The sequence below is a fragment of the Anser brachyrhynchus genome (assembly GCF_964034855.1).
Source record: "Anser brachyrhynchus genome assembly, contig: SCAFFOLD_305, whole genome shotgun sequence".
In the NCBI taxonomy this organism is placed as follows: Eukaryota; Metazoa; Chordata; class Aves; order Anseriformes; family Anatidae; genus Anser; species Anser brachyrhynchus.
The window spans coordinates 85377-105511 of NW_027664111.1; the positions used below are offsets into that span (position 1 = coordinate 85377).

The following is a 20135-nucleotide window of genomic DNA, read 5'->3' on the forward strand; positions in this document are numbered from 1 at the left end:
AAGGAGATGCTGCACGAGCCCCCAAGGGACGGGGCCACCTCCGGGGTGACAGAGGGACCTTCCCGGGGCAGCGGCGATGGGGCACGGACGCCTCCAAAGCGGCGGAGGCGCCAAGTGACGCCCAGCGGGGCGGCGGGGACGGGGCACGCGCACCTCGAAGGTGACAGAAGTGCCCCTAGGACCTTCCCGGGGTGGTGGCAACGGGGCACGGACACCTCCCAAAAAAAAAAATAAGTCGACGGAGGTGCTCAGCGACACCCCCAGGGGACGGTGGCGATCGGACAGAGACACCTTGAAGGCGACGGAGGTACCCGAGGGACCTCCCCAAGGTGGTGGTGACGGGGCGCGGACACCTCCGGAGCGCCGGAGGTGCCGCGTGAAGCCCCCCATGGGACAGCGGGGACACCTCTAAGGTGACAGAGATGCCGCAGGGACCCCCCCCAGGGTGGTGGCGACGGGGGCGCGGACACCTCCGGAGCGCCGGAGGTGCTGCGCGACGGGGGCACGGACACCTCCGGAGCGCCAGAGGTGCTGCGCGAAGCCCCCCGCGGGACGGCGGCGATCGGGCACGAACACCTCGGAGGTGGCAGGGACGGTGGGGACACTGCACGGCCACCTCCAACACCCCAAGCCGGGGCGGCGGAGCGCCGCCACCCCCAAAAACCGGGCTCAGCCAAGTCCAAAACGGGAAAAAGAGGAGGAAAAAAAAAAAAAGGACCAAACCCAAAAAGACCACCAAAAAAACGACCAAAAAAAAGAAAAAAACACCACCTGGGGTGCGTGGGGGGGGAAGGGAGGTGCCCAATTAAATTTTTTTTTTTTGGGGGGGGTGGGGTGGGGGGGACCCCGTTCACAACGCGAGGAGCGAGGGAGAATTCAAGGAGTCCGAGGACTGGTCGCTGCTGCTGCTCCGCTGATGCGAGGCTCCGCAGGTCGCTCCCTCTGGGTAGGTGAACACAAACGAAGACGTATAGGAGGGGTTAGGTGGCACCGGGGGGGCCCCCGGCGCGAAGCAGCAGCTGGGGAAGGGGCCCTGGGCGCCCGGCTGGAACGGGAAGGCGACGGGCCCCGGCGGCTCCTCCTTGCCCAGGGTGCTCACCTCGGCGGGGCCGGCACCCAAGGGGCCGGCGTCCTCGAAGGGGAGCTTGCAGGCGGGCGCGTGGGCCACCAGGACGAACTCCAGGCGCTCCTTCTCCTTCTGCAGCTCGGCGATCTCCGACTCCAGCTCGGCTTTCTCCTCCTCCAGCTGGTCCGTCTCCTGGCGGGGCGAGAGGGGAGAGGGTGAGGGACGGCGAGGGACAGCCGGGGACGGCGAGGGACGCGGGTGGCACCGCCACGGTGGCATCAGTGCTCTCCTGCTGTTGCGCTGGGGACGGAGGTGTCACCTCCGGCATCCCCTGCGGGTGTCTGGCCCCCCTTCAATGTCCCCCTGCTCCCAGGGACAGCGCTGTCCCCTCTCCAGTGTCCCCCCCCCCGATCCTGGGGACAATGCCAGGCCCTCTCAGATGTCCCCTCGTTCCTGGGGACGACGCTGTCCCCTCCCTGATGTCCCCTTGGCAGCTCTCACAGTGGCGTCCCCTGCTCCTGGGGACAGCCTTGTCCTCCTCGAGTGTCCCTCTGTCATCTCTCTCATTGGTGTCCCCAACTCCTGGGGACAGCATTGTCCCCTCTCTGATGTCCCCCTGCTCCTGGGGACAGCCCTGTCCCCTCTCTGGGGTCCCCTTGACACCTTTCACAGGGGTGTCCCCAGCTCCTGGGGACAGCCTTGTCCCCCCTTCAATATCCTTCCAGCAGCCCCCACACTGATGTCCCCCTGCTCCTGGGGACAGCGTTGTCCCCCTCCAGCATCTCTGGGTGCCACCCTCCTGCGTCCCCTACTCCTGAGGACGTCTCTGTCCCCCTCCCATGTCCTTGCACCCTCCTGCCCTCTGATGTCCCCTGCTTCTGGGGACAGCGTCCTGCCCCTCTGTCATCCCGGCCATCCCCCAGTGCCCCCTGCTCCGGGGGGTGGCATTGTCCCCGTGCCATCTCCCCCACTGATGTCCCCTGCTGCTGGGGGCGGCAGCGTTCCCCAGCAATGTCCCTGGGTCGGCGTCTCCTGCTTCTGGGGACACTGTCACCCCCCCGGGCATCTCAAGTATCACATGTCCCCCTCTGATGTCCCCTCCTGGGGTCACTGTCCCCCCTCCTCCAGGTGTCCCCAGCTCCTGGGATCACCGCTGTCCCCTCTGCCACTCCCAGGTCCCCTTCTCTGATGTCCCCAATTGTTGGGGACACATCGCCCCCCTCCAACATCCTTGGACATCCATCTGTCCCCCCTGATGTCCCCAGCTCCTGGGGACAGCCTGGGCTCTCCGCTCTGTCCCTGCGCCCACAGGGATCCATCTGTCCCCTCCCAGTGCCATCAGACCCTGGGGACACATCATCACCATCCCCCCCGTGTCCCTGGGGTGCGTTACCCCCGTGACATCTGTCCCCCTGCTCCTGGGGACAGCAGCGTCCCCCCCTCCTGTGTCCCTGTAGGACACGTGCACCCGGAGGGACCGATGTCCCCAGCTCCTGGGGACGGTGCCACCCCCCCCCCCCACGCTCCCAGGGGGACCTGTCCCCCCCTCGATGTCCCCAGCTCCCTGGGACACGCACCCGTAGGTGTCAATCTGTCCCTCCAGCAGGTCCCGGGGACATCATTGTCCCCATGTCCTGAGGACACCATCACCCCCATCCGGTACCCGCAGCCCCGGAAACGTCCCCGTGATGCCCCCAGCACCGTGACGCCGCGTCTTCCTTGCTCCTCGGGACACTGTTGTCACCATCGAGCATCCCCAGCGCCTCCACTCCTAGAAGCCATTGTCACCCCCTGGGGACATCAGCGTCCCCTCCCAGCGTCCCGAGGACGCCGCTGTCCCCGTGTGACATCCTCAGCACCCGCACCCTTTGGCGCAGCTCTGTCCCCACGTAACGTCCCCTGGCCCCGCACCCTTCAACATCGAGTCCCCCGAGATGTCCCCAGCTGTCAGGGACACCACTGTCCCCACATAACGTCCCCAGACCCTGCACCCTTCAGCATCAAGTCCCCCCGAGATGTCCCCAGCTGTTGGGGACACCGCTGTCCCCACTGCCACCATCAGCTCTGTCCCCAGGCCCCACAGCTTTCACCGTCAAGTCCCCCAGCGATGTCCCCAGCTGTCGAGGCCACCTCCGCCCCCCGCCCCACTACACCACCCCGATGGCCATGCCCACCCTTTTGGGACATCCCCAAAACCTCGGGGACCCCCCCCACCCCCCCCAAAATGTCCCCTCGTGTCACTCACCGCCTGCAGCCGGTCCGTCAGCTCCCGGCGCCGGTTGCGGCACTTGGCGGCCGCCAGCTTGTTCCTCTCCCGCCGCACGCGCCGCTTCTCCTCCTCCTCCGGGGTCAGCTGCGAGGGGGGACAGGGCCATCAGCGAGGTGCCACCGCCGTGTCACCCCCCCCCCCCCCCCAGCCATCCTGCCACCCCCCCGAGCCCCCCCACCCCGGGGTTGGGGGACACTCTTGGGGACTCACCGTTTCCTCGCGGCTTCGCCGGGGCCGGGCGCGAGCGGGACGCGCCGGGGGGGCCGAAGGGAAGCCCCCCATGCCCGGTGCGGAGTAGCTGGGTCCAGGCAGGTCGTAGGGGTCCACGGGGGCGGTGGGTGGGGGGGGATGCGCCATGGGCCCCCCCGGGGGCTGCGACTGGGCCACCGAGGAGATGAGGGTGGGCTGCACCAGCCACTGCAGGTCCTGGCTCGTGGTGATGGCCGTCACCGTGGGCACGAAGGAGCCGGGCATGTCCCCCAGGCCGCTGCACTCCTGCGGAGACGGGCACGGTCAGGGTGCTGCGGAACCGCCCCCCGGGAGCACCCATGGGTGCCCACCCCCCTCCCCCGCAATGCCACAAAACCAGCGGGTGGGAGCTCGCTGGGACCACACGAGGCCGGCGGCGACGCGCGCCACCTCGCTGGCACTGGCGTGTGCCTCGTGCACCCTGCAGGGACGTGCACAGAGCTCTCACCCTGCTGGCACCAACGGTGCAAGAACTTGTGGCCCAGCACCCATGCACAGACACCTTGCAGTGTGCTTGACCTCCCTTGCACCGATGTGCACAAGTCCCTTGTGTGCAGAGCCTCCAGCACCCATGCACGGAGACCTCGCTCCTCTGGCACCAACATGCAAGACTTTTTGCCCCAGCACCCATGCACAGACACCTTGCAATGTGCACATTAGTGCAAGGGATGTTGTGCATAAGTCCCTTGTGCATAGAGCCTCCAGCACCCACACACGGAGCTCTCACCCTGCTGGCATCAATGGTGCAAGACCTTCCACCCCAGCACGCAAGACCTTGCAGTGCGCTTGACCTCCCTTGCACCAATGTGCACAACCCCCTCGTGCACCCTGCAGGGACGTGCACAGAGCCTCCAGCACCCGTGCACGGAGCCCTCACCCTGCTGACACCAACAGTGCAAGACCTTGTGGCCCAGCACCCATGCACAGACACCTTGCAGTGTGCTCAACCTCCCTTGCACCAACATGCACAAGTCCCTTGTGTGCAGAGCCTCCAGCACCCACGCATGGAGCTCTCATCCTGCTGGCACCAACAGTGCAAGACCTTGTGGCCCAGCACCCATGCACAGACACCTTGCAGTGTGCTCAACCTCCCTTGCACCAACATGCACAAGTCCCTTGTGCACAGAGCCTCCAGCACCCATGCACGGAGCTCTCACCCTGCTGGCACCAACGGTGCAAGACCTTGTGGCCCAGCACCCAAGACCTTGCAATGTGCTCGACCTCCCTTGCACCAACGTGCACAACCCCCTCGTGCACCCTGCAGGGACGTGCACGGAGCCTCCAGCACCCACGCACGGAGCTCTCACCCTGCTGGCACCAACGTGCAAGACCTTGCACCCCAGCACCCATGCACAGACACCTTGCAGTGTGCTCGACCTCCCTTGCACCAATGTGCACAAATCCCTTGTGTGCAGAGCCTCCAGCACCCATGCACGGAGACCTCACTCCTCCGGCACCAACGGTGCAAGACCTTGCACCCCAGCACCCAAGACCTTGCTCCCCAGCACCCAAGACCTTGCAATGTGCTCGACCTCCCTTGCACCAACGTGCACAACCCCCTCGTGCACCCTGCAGGGACGTGCACGGAGCCTCCAGCACCTATGCACGGAGCCCTCGCGCCGCTGGCACCAACGTGCGCCCCAGCGCCCCCCCACAGAGACCTCGCCGTGTGCACGACCTCCTTTGCACGGACATGCACGACCCCCCCCTTGCACCAACAGACGACTCCTCGTGCCTTGCACGAGGCCCTCGTGCCCCCAGCACCCACGTGCTGCACTTCCCCCCCCCCTTGTGCCCCCCCCGCCCCCCCCATTTTTGGGCACTGGGCTCCTGCTTCAGCTGTTTGCAGCTGGCAGCACCCAAGGACCCCCCCACGCCACCAGGGGGCTGAAGCCCCCCCCCCAAAAATCACACCAGGACCCCCAAGCCCCTGATGGAAGCTTGTGGGGGGTGTCTTTAAATTGGGGTTGGGGGGGGGGGGGGAATGCACTGCCCCCCCCCCCCAAAAATTGCATTGGGGGGGAACCAACTTGTGTCTGCTGCTCCCCAGTTGCACAAGGAACTGGGGGGGGGGGGGGGTTGTGCACCGTGCCCCCCCCCCCATTGCCCTGTGACCCATTTGAGGGGGGGGCATACATGCAATGCCCCCCCCCATTAAATTTTGGGGGTGCAGCACTCCCCCAGCACCCCCAAGGGTTAAACTTCTATGGAGGGGGGGCAGCATTCCCCCCAAACCACCAAGGGGTAATGTATTTTTTTTGGGGGGAGGGGGGACACAGTGTTTCCCCCAAGGCTTAAAATCTTTAGGGGGGGGGCACATACACCCCAAACACCCCCAAGGCTTAATTTTTTTGGGGGGGGACAACACTCCCCACCACTAAGGGTTAATTTTTTGGGGGGGACAACACTCCCCACACACCACTAAGGGTTAATTTTTTTTTTTGGAGGAGGGGGGGGTGCAATGCTCCCCCCACCACCCCCAAAGCTTAAAATTTATTTTTTTGGGGGGGGGGGGGGGGACAGTGCTACCCCCCTACACTCGAGGCTCAATTTTTTTTTGGGGGCGGGGGTGCGATGCTCCCCCCACACCCCCAAACCTTCAATATTTCGGGGGCGCTCTCCCAACCGTTTTTGGGGTCCCCCCCCCCCCCCAAAAAAAAACCCTCAGCCCCAAAGCACCGAGACGGGAGGGGGGGGAGGAGGAGGAGGGGGCGTGGCCACGGCGGGGGGGGGAGCGGGGGGTGGGCGTGGCCCGCCGCCCGTCTCCTAGCAACGGGGGCGGCCGCCGCGTTCCAAAATAACCCGGCGCGCGCGCGCGCCCTCCCGCGCCGCGTCATCACGGAGGGTTCCAGCGCGTCACGCGTTTACGCACGACCCCGCCCCCCTCCCGGCCCCGCCGCCGCCCCCCGCCGCCGCCGCCGCCGCCGCCGCTCCGAGCTCTCTCACCTGCGCGGCCGCCGCCGCCGCCGGGCTACCGAAGGAGTCCACCGAGGAGAGGTACTGCGACTCGGCCGAGGGCGACGAGCTGCACCGGGAGCCCGAGTCGTAGTCACCGGGGAAACCCTGGTACATGGCCCCGGGGGCGCGGGGGCCGCGCCGCCACGCCAAGGTTGCTCCCGGGCCGGGGGAAGGGTCAAGCCACCGGCATCGCCGCCGGGGCCCGCTGTTGGAGCCGCCTCGCCCGGTCGAGGGGCCGGTAAGGTCCGCGCCGCCGCCGCCGCCGCCGTGCAAAGTCCCGCTCCGCCGCCCCGGAGCTCGAGCACCCCGCCGGGGCGAGCCGCCGCCGTTCCGGGCTCCGGTGCGAGTCCCGCTCCGCCGTTACACGCCGCGAGGCGCCGTCCGTGCCGCCCTTCCGAAGCCCCGGTGCATCCGGGCCGGCGCTGCAAAGTCCCGGCTCGCCGCTATCAGCCCCCGGTCCGAGCTCCCGCGCTCCGCTCCGCTCCTCCGCCGCTCGGTCCCGCCGTAGCCCGTCCCCAAGCTCCTCTCCGGCGGCGCAAAGTCCCCGGTGCCGCTGCTACGAGCCCCCGTGCATCCGTGCCAAGGCGCCGGTCCGGCGGCGCTAAGTCCCGCTCGCGGTTCCCCGGTGTCCTCCGCACGCTCTTTATGAATGAACCGCTCTCCGCCGCGCGGCCGCTTTATACGGCGGCGCCCCGCCCCCTCGCTGACGTCACGGCCGCCGCCGCGGACCCTCCGAGCCCCCCCCCGGGCCCCGCCGGTGCCGGTGCCGGTGCCGCCGCCCCTGCCGGTGCCGGTGCAGCCGCCGCTCTGCGGCCCCGCCGCTGCCGCCGCCGTTAAGAGGCGCCGCGGCGGGCGGGGAGCGGGGGGCATCCCTCGCCCCGCCCCGCCGGAGTTCCTGTGACGCAATTAGCCATATATGGGCTTCTCTCGGAGTGTTTGTTTGGTATCCTAGCAATGACGTCACAGGGAATCCCTTCGCCGCCGCCGCCGCCGCCGCCGCCGCCGAAGCGCGTATTAATAGAAACGGGCGCCGCGGTTCTAGAAACGGCCCGAACCGTCCGGGGCGACGGCCCCGCACCCCCCGGTAACCCGCCCGTACCCCCCCGGTCCTCCCCCCCACTAACGCCCCCCCGGGGCCCCCCACCCCCCCGGGAACCCCCTCCCGGCGATTCTCTCCCCCCCCCCCCCCCACCGATCCCTTCCCGTGCCCCCCTCCCGGTGCCCCCTCCCCCCTCCCCTTGCTGACCCCCCCCGGTGACCCCCCCCCCACCCCCGGTGCTCCGCCCCCCCCCCCGTGACGTCATCCCGTAACCCCGCCCCCAACCCGGGAATTCCCCCCCCCCCGCCCCGCACGTGCCCAAAGCACCGTCCGGGGGGGGGGGGGGAGGGGGGTGTTCCCGTTCCCCGCCCCCGCTACCGGGGACACCCCCTCCCCCCGCCGCCGAGATGTTACCGGGACCGGGCTGCAGAGCTTTGGGGTGCTCCTGGGACCGGGGCGATTGGACCCCCCCCACCTCCCGTCGGGGTGCTACCGGGACCGGGCTGCAGGGCACCGGGAGGTGCCGGGACCGGGACACCGGGAACCCCCTGTAAGTGGTACCGAGACCCGGTGGTTAGTCACCGGGGAGGGGGGGGGGGGGTGTCCCGGTACCGCGGTAACTCTGTTTGCCCCCCGGGGTGCTACCGGGACCTGGCTGCAGACCCCCGGGCGGTCTCGGTACCGGGACAACAGGGAGAGCTCCCGACTGGATGCCACCGGGACCGGGCTGCAGAGCCCCAGGGGCTTTTGGGTCGGGGGGGCACCGGAGGTTCCCAGTATGGGGGTGTTGGGAACCAGACTCTCAGGGGACGGTGCCGGGGAGCCGGGGAGGGGGAGGCAGGTCCCGGAGGATGACAGGGACACGGGGTGCATCCCCCCTCCCGGGGCAGGATCTCCCGGGGATTAACCGGCGGCGGCGGGACCCCGCGGCGGCGCTGCCGCCCACGCCGTGCCCATCCCGGGCTCGGGGGCCACCCCCGGGCTCCCGGCCGGTGGCTCGGCCCCGGGTGGCACAGACGGGGCCGGGCCGGGGCTCTGATGTCACCCGTGGGAGCCCGCGCCCGGCGCTGAGTCACGGCGGGGCCACCGCTCCCGGCCGGGCCGCGGGGCCGTTCCCACGCGTTCCCATTCATCCCTTCGCCCATTCATTCATTCATTCATTCATTCATTCATTCTCTCATTCATTCATTCCCCGCCCCCGGGTGCCCCCAGCCCCACTGCTCCTGGCTCCGGCCGTCCCCGCTCCCGGTGCCCTCCACCCCGGTTGCCTTCGACTTGGGCGCCCGGTGCTGGGGCTCCCCGGTGCTCCCGGTACCGGGTGCCCCCTGTCCCGGTGCCTGCAGGCCCGGTTGCCCCCAGCTGTCCTGGCCCCCGGTGACTCTGTCCTGGCGCCTGCAGACCCGGTTGTCCCCAGCTGCCCGGTCCCGGTAGCCCTGGTCACCCTGTCCCCAGCCCTCCTGGCTCCCGGTGCACCCGGTCCCGGTGCCCTCAGGCCTGGTTGTCCTGGGCTGTCCCGGTCCCAGCGCCTGCAGGTCCGATTGTCCCGGACTTTCCTGGTCCCAGTGCCCGCTTGTCCCGGGCCGTCCTGGTTGTTCCAGTCCCAGTGCCTGCAGTTCCGGTTCTCCGGGGCTGTCCGGGTCCCCCCGGGCTGTCCCGGTCCCGGTGTCTGCAGGTCTGGTTATTCTGGGCTGTCCTGCTCCCAGTGCCCACAGGCCCGGTTCTCCCAGGCTGTCCCGGGCTGCTCTGGTTGTCCCTGCCCCGGTGCCTGCAGGACCGGTTGTCCCTGGCTGTCCCGGTTGTTCCAGTCCCGATTGTCCCAGTCCTGGTTGTCCCGGTAGGCCCGGTCCCCCCAGGCTGTCCCGGTCCCGGTGCCTGCAGGCCTGGTCCCCCCGGACCATCCCGGTCCCGGTAGGCCCGGTTCCCCCGGGCTGTCCCAGTGCCTGCAGGCCCGGCTGTCCTGGGCCCGGCAGGCCCGGTTCTCCCAGGCTGTCCCGGGCCCGGTGCCGGTTATCCCGGTGCCGGTTGTCCCGGTCCCGGTGGGCCCGGTTCCCCCAGGCTGTCCCGGGCTGTCCCGGTGGGCCCGGTCCCGGTGGGCCCGGTGCCGGTAGGCCCGGTTCCCCCAGGCTGTCCCGGTGCCGGTAGGCCCGGTCCCCCCGGGCTGTCCCGGTGCCGGTGCCCCGGCCCGGCCCCACGTGCAGCCGCCGCCGCCGCCGCCGGAGTAAACACCGCGCGTGTCGCCATGGCGACGGCGTTCCATGCCCCTGACGTCACCACGTCCGGCGTCCTTTGTTTACGTCGCGCGGCAACCGCCGTGGCCCTGGCAACGGGGAGGGGGCGGGGCCTGCGCGGGGGGGGCGGGGCCTGCGCGGCGGCGTTCCCGCGCTCTGCGGGGCAGGGGACACGCGGGGGGGGGGGGGGACGACGCGCGTGGGAGGGGGGGGGCACGGGGGAGGGGGGGACCCCACGGACGCGTCCCCGCGTGTCCCCCCCTGCCCGTTCACCCCCGCCCCCACGGTGTCCCCCATTTTGGCCCCCCCCCCCACGTCCCCTCGTGTCCTCATGGCCCCCTTGTGCCCCCCCCGTGTCCCCACTGCCCCCCCCCCCCCGTGTCCCCAAGGCCCCTCCCCATGTCCCCACGCCCCCCCCATGTCCCCACTGCCCCCCCCATGTCCCCAAGGTCCCCCCCATGTCCCCACTGCCCCCCCCATGTCCCCACGCCCCCCCCATGTCCCCACGCCCCCCCCATGTCCCCACTGCCCCCCCCATGTCCCCACGCCCCCCCCATGTCCCCACTGCCCCCCCCATGTCCCCAAAGTCCCCCCCCCCACGTCCCCACGCCGCCCCCCCCATGTCCCCACCCCCCCCCCCCACGTTCCCAAGGTCCCCCCCCCCCTCATATTGCCCCCCCCCCAAAAAAAACGAGCCGGGCTGTCACAAGAGTTTTTATTAAAGTGTAAACCCCGCGCAGGGGGGGCCCCTGCCCCCCCCCCCCCGAGCGAACCCCCACATGGGGGGGGGGGTGTCCCCCCGTGTCCCCCCCCCCCCACCACAGGGTGACACCCCGGGGGGGGGGTCACTGCGGCTTCGCTTTGGCACTTGGGAGCTTGGCCTGGATCCTGGGGGCAGAGGGCGGCACCATGGGGTGGGGGTACCCCAAAACGGGGGGGGGGGGACCCCAAAACCCCAGGGGGGCACCGGGGGGGTGGGGGTGGGGGCCACCAAGGTCCCCGTAGGTTTCGGGGTGCCCTCACCTGGCGCGGAGGTGACTCAGGTGGTCCCTCAGCAGGCTGGCGTACCGGTCGATCTGGGCCTGGGGGACAGTTGGGGACACGGGGGGGACAGTTGGGGACATTTTTTTTTGGGGGGGGGGCAACTGGGGACACGTTGGGGGCAGTTGGGGACTTTGGGGGGGGGCAGAGGGATCCCCAGCCCTCTCCAGCCCCAGTGCGCGTCCCCCCCCGCTGCCCCCGACGCTCTCCGTGCCCCACGTCCCCTCGTGTCCCCAGCCCCATGTGTCCCCCCCGTGTCCCCTCCCCCGTGTCCCCCCCCCCCCAAAATGTCCCCAGTACCTGGTGGTGCCGGTAGAGCACGGGGAAGGTGAACGCGCAGATGACGCCTGGGCAGGGAGCGGCCGCGTCAGGCCGGGACCCCCCAGCCTGTCCCCCCCTGTCCCCATGTCCCCCCCCGTCCCCATAACGTGCCCCCCCACCCCCCGTACCCCCAAACTGCCATCCCCACGTCCCCGTCCCCTGTGGCGTGTCCCAAACTCCCGTCCCCGGTTCCGGGCCGTTCCCCCCGCTCCACGCCACGCGCGCGGTGCCCCCACCTCTGCGTCCCCTCCCCTGGCCCCGTGCCCCTGTCCCCATCTCCTGTCCCCGTCCCCATCTCCATGCCCCATCCCCGTGTCCCCATCCCCGTGTCCCCATCCCCATGTCCCCATATCCCACCCCCATGTCCCCATCCCCATGTCCCCATGTCCCCACCTCTACGCCCCCTTCCCCGTCCTCATGTCCCCATCCCCGTGTCCCCATCCCCGTGTCATCCCCATGTCCCCGTCCCCATCCCCATGTCCCCATCCCGTGTCCCCATGTCCCCATCCCATGTCCCCACCCCTACGCCCCCTTCCCCATCCCCGTGTCCCCATGTCCCCGTCCCTGTCCCCATCCCCATGTCCCCACCCCATCCCCATCCCCGTGTCCCCGTCCCCATCCCCATGTCCCCACCCCGTGTCCCCATCCCCATGTCCCCATGTCCCCATCCCTGTGTCCCCGTGTCCCCACCCCGTGTCCCCGTCCCCATGTCCCCACCCCGTGTCCCCGTGTCCCCACCCCGTGTCCCCGTGTCCCCGTGCCGTACCCACTCCGAGCAGCGTCAGCCCGTTGAAGACGGCCCCCACGTAGGTGAGCAGGTAGAAGAGGAAGGCGAACTGCGCCCGGAGCCCGCTGTCACCGCCGCTGTCCCCGCCGCTGTCCCCACCCCACAGCACCCTACGGCGCCCGCCGCTGTCCCCCTCCCCAGGCCCACAGCCCCCTTGTGCCACAGGGTCCCACGTCCCCCCATGTCCCCCCATGTCCCCAGCGTCCCCCCATGTCCCCAGCGTCCCCCCCATGTCCCCAGCGTCCCCCCGTGACCCCAATGTCCTTTGATGTCCCCCAGGACCCTGATGTCCCTCGATGTCTCCCCATGGTCCCAGTGACCCCGTGCCCCCAGTGCCCCCCACAACCCCATAACACCCCATGCCCCCAGTGGCCCCCGATGTCCCCTGATGTCCCCCATGACCCCAATGTTCCCCCATGGCCTCAGAGCCGCCCCCCAGGCCCCTGATCTCCCCCCCTGTCCCCCATGACCCCGACGTCCCCTATAACCCTGATGTTCCCCCATGAACCCAATGTTCCCCCATGACCCCAGTGTTCCCCATGACCCCGATGTCCCCTCCTTTCCCCCGTGACCCCAATGTCCCCTATAACCCCAATGTTCCCCCATGACCCCAGAGCCCCCATGTCCCTGATGCCCCCTCCTCTCCCCCATAACCCCAATGTCCCCCCGTATCCCTGCTACCCCCCGTGACCCCGATGTCCCTTCCTCAACACGTGGCCCCGATGTCCCCTCCTGTCCCCCATAACCCCAATGTACCCCATATCCCTGATGCCCCCTGTGACCCCGATGTCCCCTCCTGTCCCCCATGGCCCCAATGTTCCCCCATGACCCCAATGTTCCCCCATAACCCCAATGTCCCCCCATATCCCTGCTGCTCCCTGTGACCCTGATGTCCCCTCCTGTCCCCCATGGCCCCAATGTTCCCCCATGACCCCGATGTCCCCCCATATCCCTGCTGCCCCCCGTGACCCTGATGTCCCTTCCTCAAAATGTGACCCCGATGTCCCCTCCTGTTCCCCATGGCCCCAATGTTCCCCCATGACCCCAATGTCCCCTATAACCCCGATATTCCCCTATAACCCTGATGTCCCCCCCCATCCCCGCTGCCCCCCGTGACCCCGATGTCCCCTATAACCCCAATATTCCCCTATAACCCCAATATTCCCCTATAACCCCGATGTCCCCTCCTGCCCCCCGTGACCCCAATATTCCCCTAGAACCCCAATATTCCCCTACAACCCCGATGTCCCCCCCCTATCCCCGCTGCCCCCCGCGACCCCGATGTCCCCCGGCGCCCCCCCCCCCCCCCCCCCCCGCCGGGGTGACCGTCACCTTGAGGGACTCGGGGAGGCTGTGGACGAGGAAGAGGCGGGTGAGGGTGCGGGTGGCGGCGGCGAGGTGACGGCCCAGGCGCCGGGCCCAGCGCTGCTGCTGCTCGGGGCTCAGCCCCACGGCGTCCGGCTGCGCCCTGCGTGGGGACAAGGACGGCCTGGGCCACCCGGGGGGCAGGGAGTGGGGACAGCAGGGCCACCCAAGGGCGCGGGGATCCCGGGGGCCAGCCAGTGGTACGGGGATGGGGACGGGAGGGGACACCCAATGTCATGGGGATGGGGACGGGAGGGGACACCCCATGACATGGGGATGGGGACAGGAGGGACACCCAGTGCCATGGGGATGGAGATCCCAGGGGACACCCAATGCCATGGGGACGGGGACAGGAGGGACACCCAATGCCATGGGGATGGAGATCCCAGGGGACACCCAATGCCATGGGGATGGGGACAGGAGGGACACCCAGTGCCATGGGGACGGAGATCCCAGGGGACACCCAATGCCATGGGGATGGGGACGGGAGGGGACACCCAATGCCATGGGGATGGGGACGGGAGGGGACACCCAATGCCATGGGGATGGGGACGGGAGGGGACACCCAATGCCATGGGGACGGGGACAGGAGGGACACCCAGTGCCATGGGAACGGAGATCCCAGGGGACACCCAATGCCATGGGGACAGGGACAGGAGGGGACACCCAATGCCATGGGGACGGAGATCCCAGGGGACACCCCGTGCCAGGGGGATGGGGACGGGAGGGGACACCCTATGTCATGGGGACAGAGATCCCAGGGGACACCCAGTGCCATGGGGACGGGGATCCCAGGGGACGCCCCAAACCACGGGGACGGGGTTCCCAGGGGACACCCCAAACTATGGGGACAGGGATCCCAAGGGACACCCCAAACCACAGGGATGGGGATCCCAGGGGACACCCTGCTCCCTGGGGACGGGGATCCCAGGGGACACCCCAAACTACGGGGACAGGGATCCCAAGGGACACCCCAGACTACGGGGACGGGGATCCCAAGGGACACCCCAAACTATGGGGACGGGGATCCCAAGGGACACCCCAAACTACGGGGATGGGGATCCCAGGGGACACTCCAATGCCATGGAGATGGGGACAGGAGGGGACACCCAATGCCCTGGGGACAGCGACAGGAGGGAGACCCTGCACCCTGGGGACGGGGATCCCAAGGGACACCCCAAACTATGGGGTCGGGGATCCCAAGGGACACCCCAAACTACAGGGACGGGGATCCCACGGGACACCCCAAACTACGGGGACGGGGATCCCAAGGGACACCCCAAACTATGGGGACGGGGATCCCAGGGGACACCCCAATGCCATGGGGACAGCGACAGGAGGGAGACCCTGCACCCTGGGGACGGGGATCCCAAGGGACACCCCAAACTACGGGGACGGGGATCCCAAGGGACACCCCGCTCCCTGGGGACGGGGACACCCTGCAGGATCCGGCGGGGGGGTGGGGGGGGTGGGTGTCACTCACCGGCAGGGCTGCTCGGGGGGTCTGCGGCGCAGCGCCCGCAGGGCGGCCTGGTGCAGGCGCAGGGGCAGGGTGACCCCCAGCACCGCCAGCGCCCCGTAGGCGCCCACGCTGACGGCGCTGAAGCGCGCCAGGCACCCCAGGGTGCCCAGCGTCCCCACCAGCGCCAGCGCCGAGCGCCCCGGGGCGCGCCAGTACAGCAGCTCCCAGACTGTGGGGACACCGGCGTGGGTGCCAGGGCCTCCCAGGGCCTCCCAGTGCCTCCCAGTAGCCCCTCCAGGTCACCCCAGTGCCCTGCTACAGGTCCCAATGCCCCCTCCAGTACTCCCAGTATCCCCCTCAAGGCTCCCAGTGGCCCCCAGTAGCCCCTCCAGGTCACCCCCGTGTCCCTAGAGTCTCCCCAGTAGCCCCGCCGGGTCACCCCAGTGCCCTGCTACAGGTCCCAGTGCCCCCTCCAGTACTCCCAGTATCCCCGTCAAGGCTCCCAGTGGCCCCCAGTAGCCCCACCAGGTCACCCCAGTGCCCTGCTACAGGTCCCAGTGCCCCCTCCAGTACTCCCAGTATCCCCGTCAAGGCTCCCAGTGGCCCCCAGTAGCCCCTCCAGGTCAACCCAGTGTCCCTGGAGTCTCCCCAGTAGCCCCGCCGGGTCACCCCAGTGCCCTGCTACAGGTCCCAGTGCCCCCTCCAGTACTCCCAGTATCCCCGTCAAGGCTCCCAGTGGCCCCCAGTAGCCCCCCCAGGTCACCCCAGTGTCCCAGTGCCTCCCAGTAGCCCCTCCAGGTCACCCCTGTGTCCCTAGAGTCTCCCCAGTAGCCCCGCCGGGTCACCCCAGTGCCCTGCTACAGGTCCCAGTGCCCCGTCCAGTACTCCCAGTATCCCTGTCAAGGCTCCCAGTGGCCCCCAGTAGCCTCCCCAGGTCACCCCAGTGTCCCAGTGCCTCCCAGTAGCCCCTCCAGGTCACCCCAGTGCCCTGCTACAGGTCCCAGTGCCCCCTCCAGTACTCCCAGTATCCCCATCAAGGCTCCCAGTGCCCCCCAGTATCCCCTCCAGGTCACCCCAGTGCCCTCTAACAGTCCCAGTGTCTCCCCAGTGCTCCCAGCACTCCCCAGTAGCCCCTCCAGGTCACCCCAGTGCCCATCTAGAGGTCCCAGTGCCCCCTCCAGTGCTCCCAGTATCTTGCAAATGCTGACAGTGCCCCCCAGTATCCCCTCCAGATCACCCCAGTGCCCCCAGAGTGCTCCCAGTGCCCCCCAGTAACCCCCAATGCCCCCCAGTAACCCCCATAGACCCCTCCCAGTGCCCCCCATGTTCTCCCCCTTCCCAGACTCCTTTCAAGAGCCCCCATGTGCTCCCAGTATCCCCTCCGGAGCCTCCCAGCCCCCCCCAGTTCCTCCCAGTGCCCCCACCCAGTCCCCTCCCCACACCCCCAGTTCCTCCCAGTGCCCCCCTCAACGTCCCCGTCCGCCCCCCCCACGCCCTCTCCCAGCGCTCCCAGTCTCCCCCCAGTCCATCCCAGTGCTCCCAGTCCCCTCCCAGTCCATCCCAGTGCTCCCAGTCCCCTCTTCCCAGCATAGGGGGGGGATCCCACAACGCCGGGGGGGTCCCACAAGGCTGGGGGGGGGCACCCCCCACACCCACCTTGCCCCTCCATGGCGCCTCGGGTGCTGTGTGCGGGGGGGGGGCCGCCCCCCCCCCTATTTTTAGCCACCAATCTCGCCCCACCCTGCAACCGGATTCCTACCCCCCCCCCCGGTGCCCCCCCCCCCACCCCCCCCCCCCCGAAACCGCGTCCCGGGGCCCTGATTGGCCGCTCACCCACGACGTCAGCTCCTGTCGGGCTCGGCGATTGGTCGGGGGGCGTCGGGGGCCGCTCGGGGATTTGGGGGGGGGCCGGGGGGGGCTCCGCGCGGGGGGGTCGAGGGGCGCCCCCTGCAGGCGGGGGGGGGAGAGCGGGCGGCGGGGGGGGCCCCGCAGGCGCTGCTGTGGGAGGGGCGGGGAGAAGCTGGGAGGGGGGGGGCTGGGGGGGGGGGGGGCACAAGCAGTGCCCTGAGACCCCCCCCCCAAAACCCCCAGTAACCAGACCCCTCTGCTCCCCCCCCCAGCACCCTAAGCCCCCCCCAGGGTTTCCTGGTCACCCCCCCATCACCTGCCCCCCCCCCCCCCCGACACCCTCTGCCCATCACCCTGCCCCCCCCCCCCGGGGGTCCCCTTCCATCACCCCCCCCCCCCATCACTTTGCCCCCCCCCCCCCCCCCGTGTCCCCCCATACCCAGGCTCGGTGGGGGCTCCCTGGGCACGGGGTCTGCCAGCACCGGAGGGGCCCCCCCCGGCCCCCCTTGCCCCCCGGGGCACTTCGTGGGGGGGGCGCGGGCAGAAGCGCGGGGGTCCGGCGCCCGGGGGGGGGGAACGAAGCCCGGGGTCAGGCGGGGGGGGCGGCCCCGGCGGGGGTCGCGACGACCCCGGGGAGCCGGCTCGCCGGGGGGGCCCCCCCCCGAGAAGGCGATGTAGGAGAAAGTGAGTTCCCGGGGGGGGCCCCGGCCCCCCCCCGCCACCTCCGCATCTTCATCCTCCTCCTCCTCCTCGGGGGGCTCCGGTGCCGCCTGCAGCTCGGGGAAGTCCGGCTCCTCGGGGTTGCCTTTTTTTTGGGGGGGGGGCAATGAGGATGGGGACAATGGGGACGGGGACGGGGGGGGTCAGAGGGTTGCTCCCCCCCCCCCAGTCACCCTAATTTGGGGGGGGGGGGCTTGGCCCCACTCACCCTCCGTGGAGTCCGGCGTGGTGGAGGCCGTGGATGGAGCCTCTTCTGGGGGGGGGCATCAGAGGGGCACATGGGGGGGCTTGGGGTCACTCTACAAGGCCTGCCCCCCCCCCCAGTGGCAGGAGCCCCCCAAACCTGACCCCCCCCATACCCCCATTCCCACTGCGTCCCCGTGGCTTCATCCCGGGTGCCCCCCCCGGACACTCCCCGTACCCCACCCTGCCCTCCGGTGCCCCCGGGACTCCCGGTGCCTCCACCCCCGGCGACCCCATCCCCTAATTCCCCTCCTGGTGCCCCCCCCCGGGTCCCCATCCCCGGTGCCCCCCATCCCCTGCACCCCCTCCCGGTGCCCCCCATCCCCTACATCCCCTCCCGGTGCCTCCCAGCCCCAGTCCCTCCCGGTTCCCCGTCCCCGGTGCCTCCATCCCGTGCATCCCCACCCGGTGCCCCCCCCCTCCCGGTTCCCCATCCCCGGTCCCCCCCCCCCCCCATCACCTCCCGGTCCCTCCCGGTTCCCCCATCCCCTACATCCCCTCCCGGTACCCCCCATCCCCACCCTCTTTCCCCATCCCCGGTCCCCCCCATCTCCGGTGTCCCCCATCGGTCCCCACCCGGTGCCTCCCCTCCCGGTTCCCCATCCCCGCCCGGTCCCTCCCGGTTCCCCATCCCCGGTTCCCCATCCCCGGTACCCCCATCCCCGGTTCCCCCATCCCCGGTAAACCCCATCCCCTGCATCCCCACCCGGTTCCCCATCCCCGGTACCCCCCCCCCATCCCCTCCCGGTCCCTCCCGGTACCCCCATCCCCGGTTCCCCATCCCCGGTACCCCCCATCCCCTCCATCCCCTCCCGGTTCCCCCATCCCCGGTACCCCCATCCCCGGTACCCCCCCCCCCATCACCGCCCGGTCCCTCCCGGTTCCCCATCCCCGGGACCCCCATCCCCGGTACCCCCCCCCCCATCACCGCCCGGTCCCTCCTGCTTCCTCATCCCCGGTGTCCCCCATCCCCTCCCGGTTCCCCATCCCCGGTACCCCCCCCCCGATCCCCTCCCGGTGCCCCCCATCCCACCCATCCCCTCCCGGTTCCCCATCCCCGGTGTTCCCCCATCCCCTCCATCCCCCCCCGGTACCCCCCCCCCCCTCCCCATCCCCTCCCGGTACCCCCCCCCCCCTCCCCATCCCCTCCCGGTGCCCCCGCCCCGCCCGGTGCCGGTTCGTACTGCAGTGGGCGAAGCCCAGGACCTGCCCCATGGCGGAGGCCCCGGCATCAGGCTCCCGGTTGCCCCCGGCCCCGCTTCCCCCCGGCCGGCCCCGCCGCGCATCACGGCGGCGCCATGGCGGGGCCCGCGGCGGCGGCGGACAAAGGGCGGCGGCGGCGGCGGCGGCGGGGGGGGGGGGGGGGGGCCGAGGGGAGGGGGGGGGGGGCGGGGCAGGGGCGGGGCCGCGCCGGGAACCGGGGAGCGGAGCCCCCCCAGCACCCTCCCGGTGCCCCCCGGTAATGACCGGAGACGCCCAGTTCCCTCCCAGTGCCCCCCAGTATCGCTCAGAGCCCCCCCAGCTCCCTCCCAGTGCCCCCTGGTAATGCCTGGAGACCCCCAGTTCCCTCCCAGTGCCCCCCAGTATCGCTCAGAGCCCCACTACCACCCTCCCAGTGTCTGCCGGTAATGCCTGGAGACCCCCAGTTCCCTCCCAGTGCCCCCCAGTATTGCTCAGAGTCCCCCCAGCGCCCTCCCAGTGCCCCCTGGTAATGCCTGGAGACCCCCAGTTCCCTCCCAGTTCCCCCCAGTATTGCTCAGAGCCCCCCCAGCACCCTCCCAGTGCCCCCCGGTAATGCCTGGAGACCCCCAGTTCCCTCCCAGTGCCCCCCAGTATTGCTCAGAGCCCCACTACCACCCTCCCGGTGCCCCCCGGTAATGCCTGGAGACCCCCAGTTCCCTCCCAGTGCCCCCCAGTATTGCTCAGAGCCCCCCCAGCACCCTCCTAGTGTCTGCCGGTAATGCCTGGAGACCCCCAGTTCCCTCCCAGTGCCCCCCAGTATTGCTCAGAGTCCCCCCATTTCCCTCCCGGTGCCCCCCGGTAATGCCTGGAGACCCCCAGTTCCCTCCCAGTGCCCCCCAGTATTGCTCAGAGCCCCCCCAGCACCCTCCCAGTGTCTGCCAGTAATGCCTGGAGACCCCCAGTTCCCTCCCAGTGCCCCCCAGTATTGCTCAGAGTCCCCCCAGCGCCCTCCCAGTGCCCCCTGGTAATGCCTGGAGACCCCCAGTTCCCTCCCAGTTCCCCCCAGTATTGCTCAGAGCCCCCCCAGCACCCTCCCAGTGCCCCCCGGTAATGCCTGGAGACCCCCAGTTCCCTCCCAGTGCCCCCCAGTATTGCTCAGAGCCCCACTACCACCCTCCCGGTGCCCCCCGGTAATGCCTGGAGACCCCCAGTTCCCTCCCAGTGCCCCCCAGTATTGCTCAGAGTCCCCCCATTTCCCTCCCGGTGCCCCCCGGTAATGCCTGGAGACCCCCAGTTCCCTCCCAGTGCCCCCCAGTATCGCTCAGAGCCCCCCCAGCACCCTCCCGGTGCCCCCCGG

General features: G+C 70.2%; 3 protein-coding genes across 7 annotated transcripts; 1 reads left to right on the plus strand and 2 right to left on the minus strand.

Annotated features, from left to right (window-relative positions):
* Positions 1–372: 372 nt before the first annotated feature.
* On the minus strand, positions 373–7601 carry FOSB (FosB proto-oncogene, AP-1 transcription factor subunit). 2 transcript variants are annotated; one of them, XM_080608455.1, is made up of 5 exons: positions 6531–7595; positions 3546–3830; positions 3312–3419; positions 1100–1258; positions 373–942 (listed from the first exon to the last, which is right to left on the minus strand). In XM_080608455.1, exons 1-5 carry the CDS (start codon positions 6654–6656, stop codon positions 877–879), a joined length of 744 nt encoding a protein of 247 aa, XP_080464581.1. In that variant the 5' UTR covers positions 6657–7595; the 3' UTR covers positions 373–876. The 2 variants fall into 2 exon arrangements, with proteins under 2 accessions (XP_080464581.1, XP_080464580.1); XM_080608454.1 differs by having other exon boundaries at positions 373–1258; positions 6531–7601.
* Positions 7602–7855: 254 nt separating this feature from the next.
* Positions 7856–9894, plus strand: LOC308186305 (uncharacterized protein). Its single transcript, XM_080608457.1, has 2 exons — positions 7856–9602; positions 9705–9894. The coding sequence occupies exon 1, from the start codon at positions 8292–8294 to the stop codon at positions 9417–9419; it is 1128 nt and encodes a 375-aa protein (XP_080464583.1). The 5' UTR covers positions 7856–8291; the 3' UTR covers positions 9420–9602; positions 9705–9894.
* Positions 9895–10510: 616 nt separating this feature from the next.
* Positions 10511–18950, minus strand: RTN2 (reticulon 2). 4 transcript variants are annotated; one of them, XM_080608448.1, is made up of 10 exons: positions 18781–18950; positions 17562–17606; positions 17073–17438; positions 16619–16780; positions 14807–15014; positions 13291–13447; positions 11938–12007; positions 11151–11197; positions 10833–10891; positions 10511–10697 (listed from the first exon to the last, which is right to left on the minus strand). In XM_080608448.1, exons 1-10 carry the CDS (start codon positions 18809–18811, stop codon positions 10655–10657), a joined length of 1188 nt encoding a protein of 395 aa, XP_080464574.1. In that variant the 5' UTR covers positions 18812–18950; the 3' UTR covers positions 10511–10654. The 4 variants fall into 4 exon arrangements, with proteins under 4 accessions (XP_080464574.1, XP_080464575.1, XP_080464573.1 ...); XM_080608449.1 differs by having other exon boundaries at positions 13291–13426; positions 16619–16783; XM_080608447.1 differs by having other exon boundaries at positions 16619–16783.
* Between the last annotated feature and the right edge of the window lie 1185 nt (positions 18951–20135).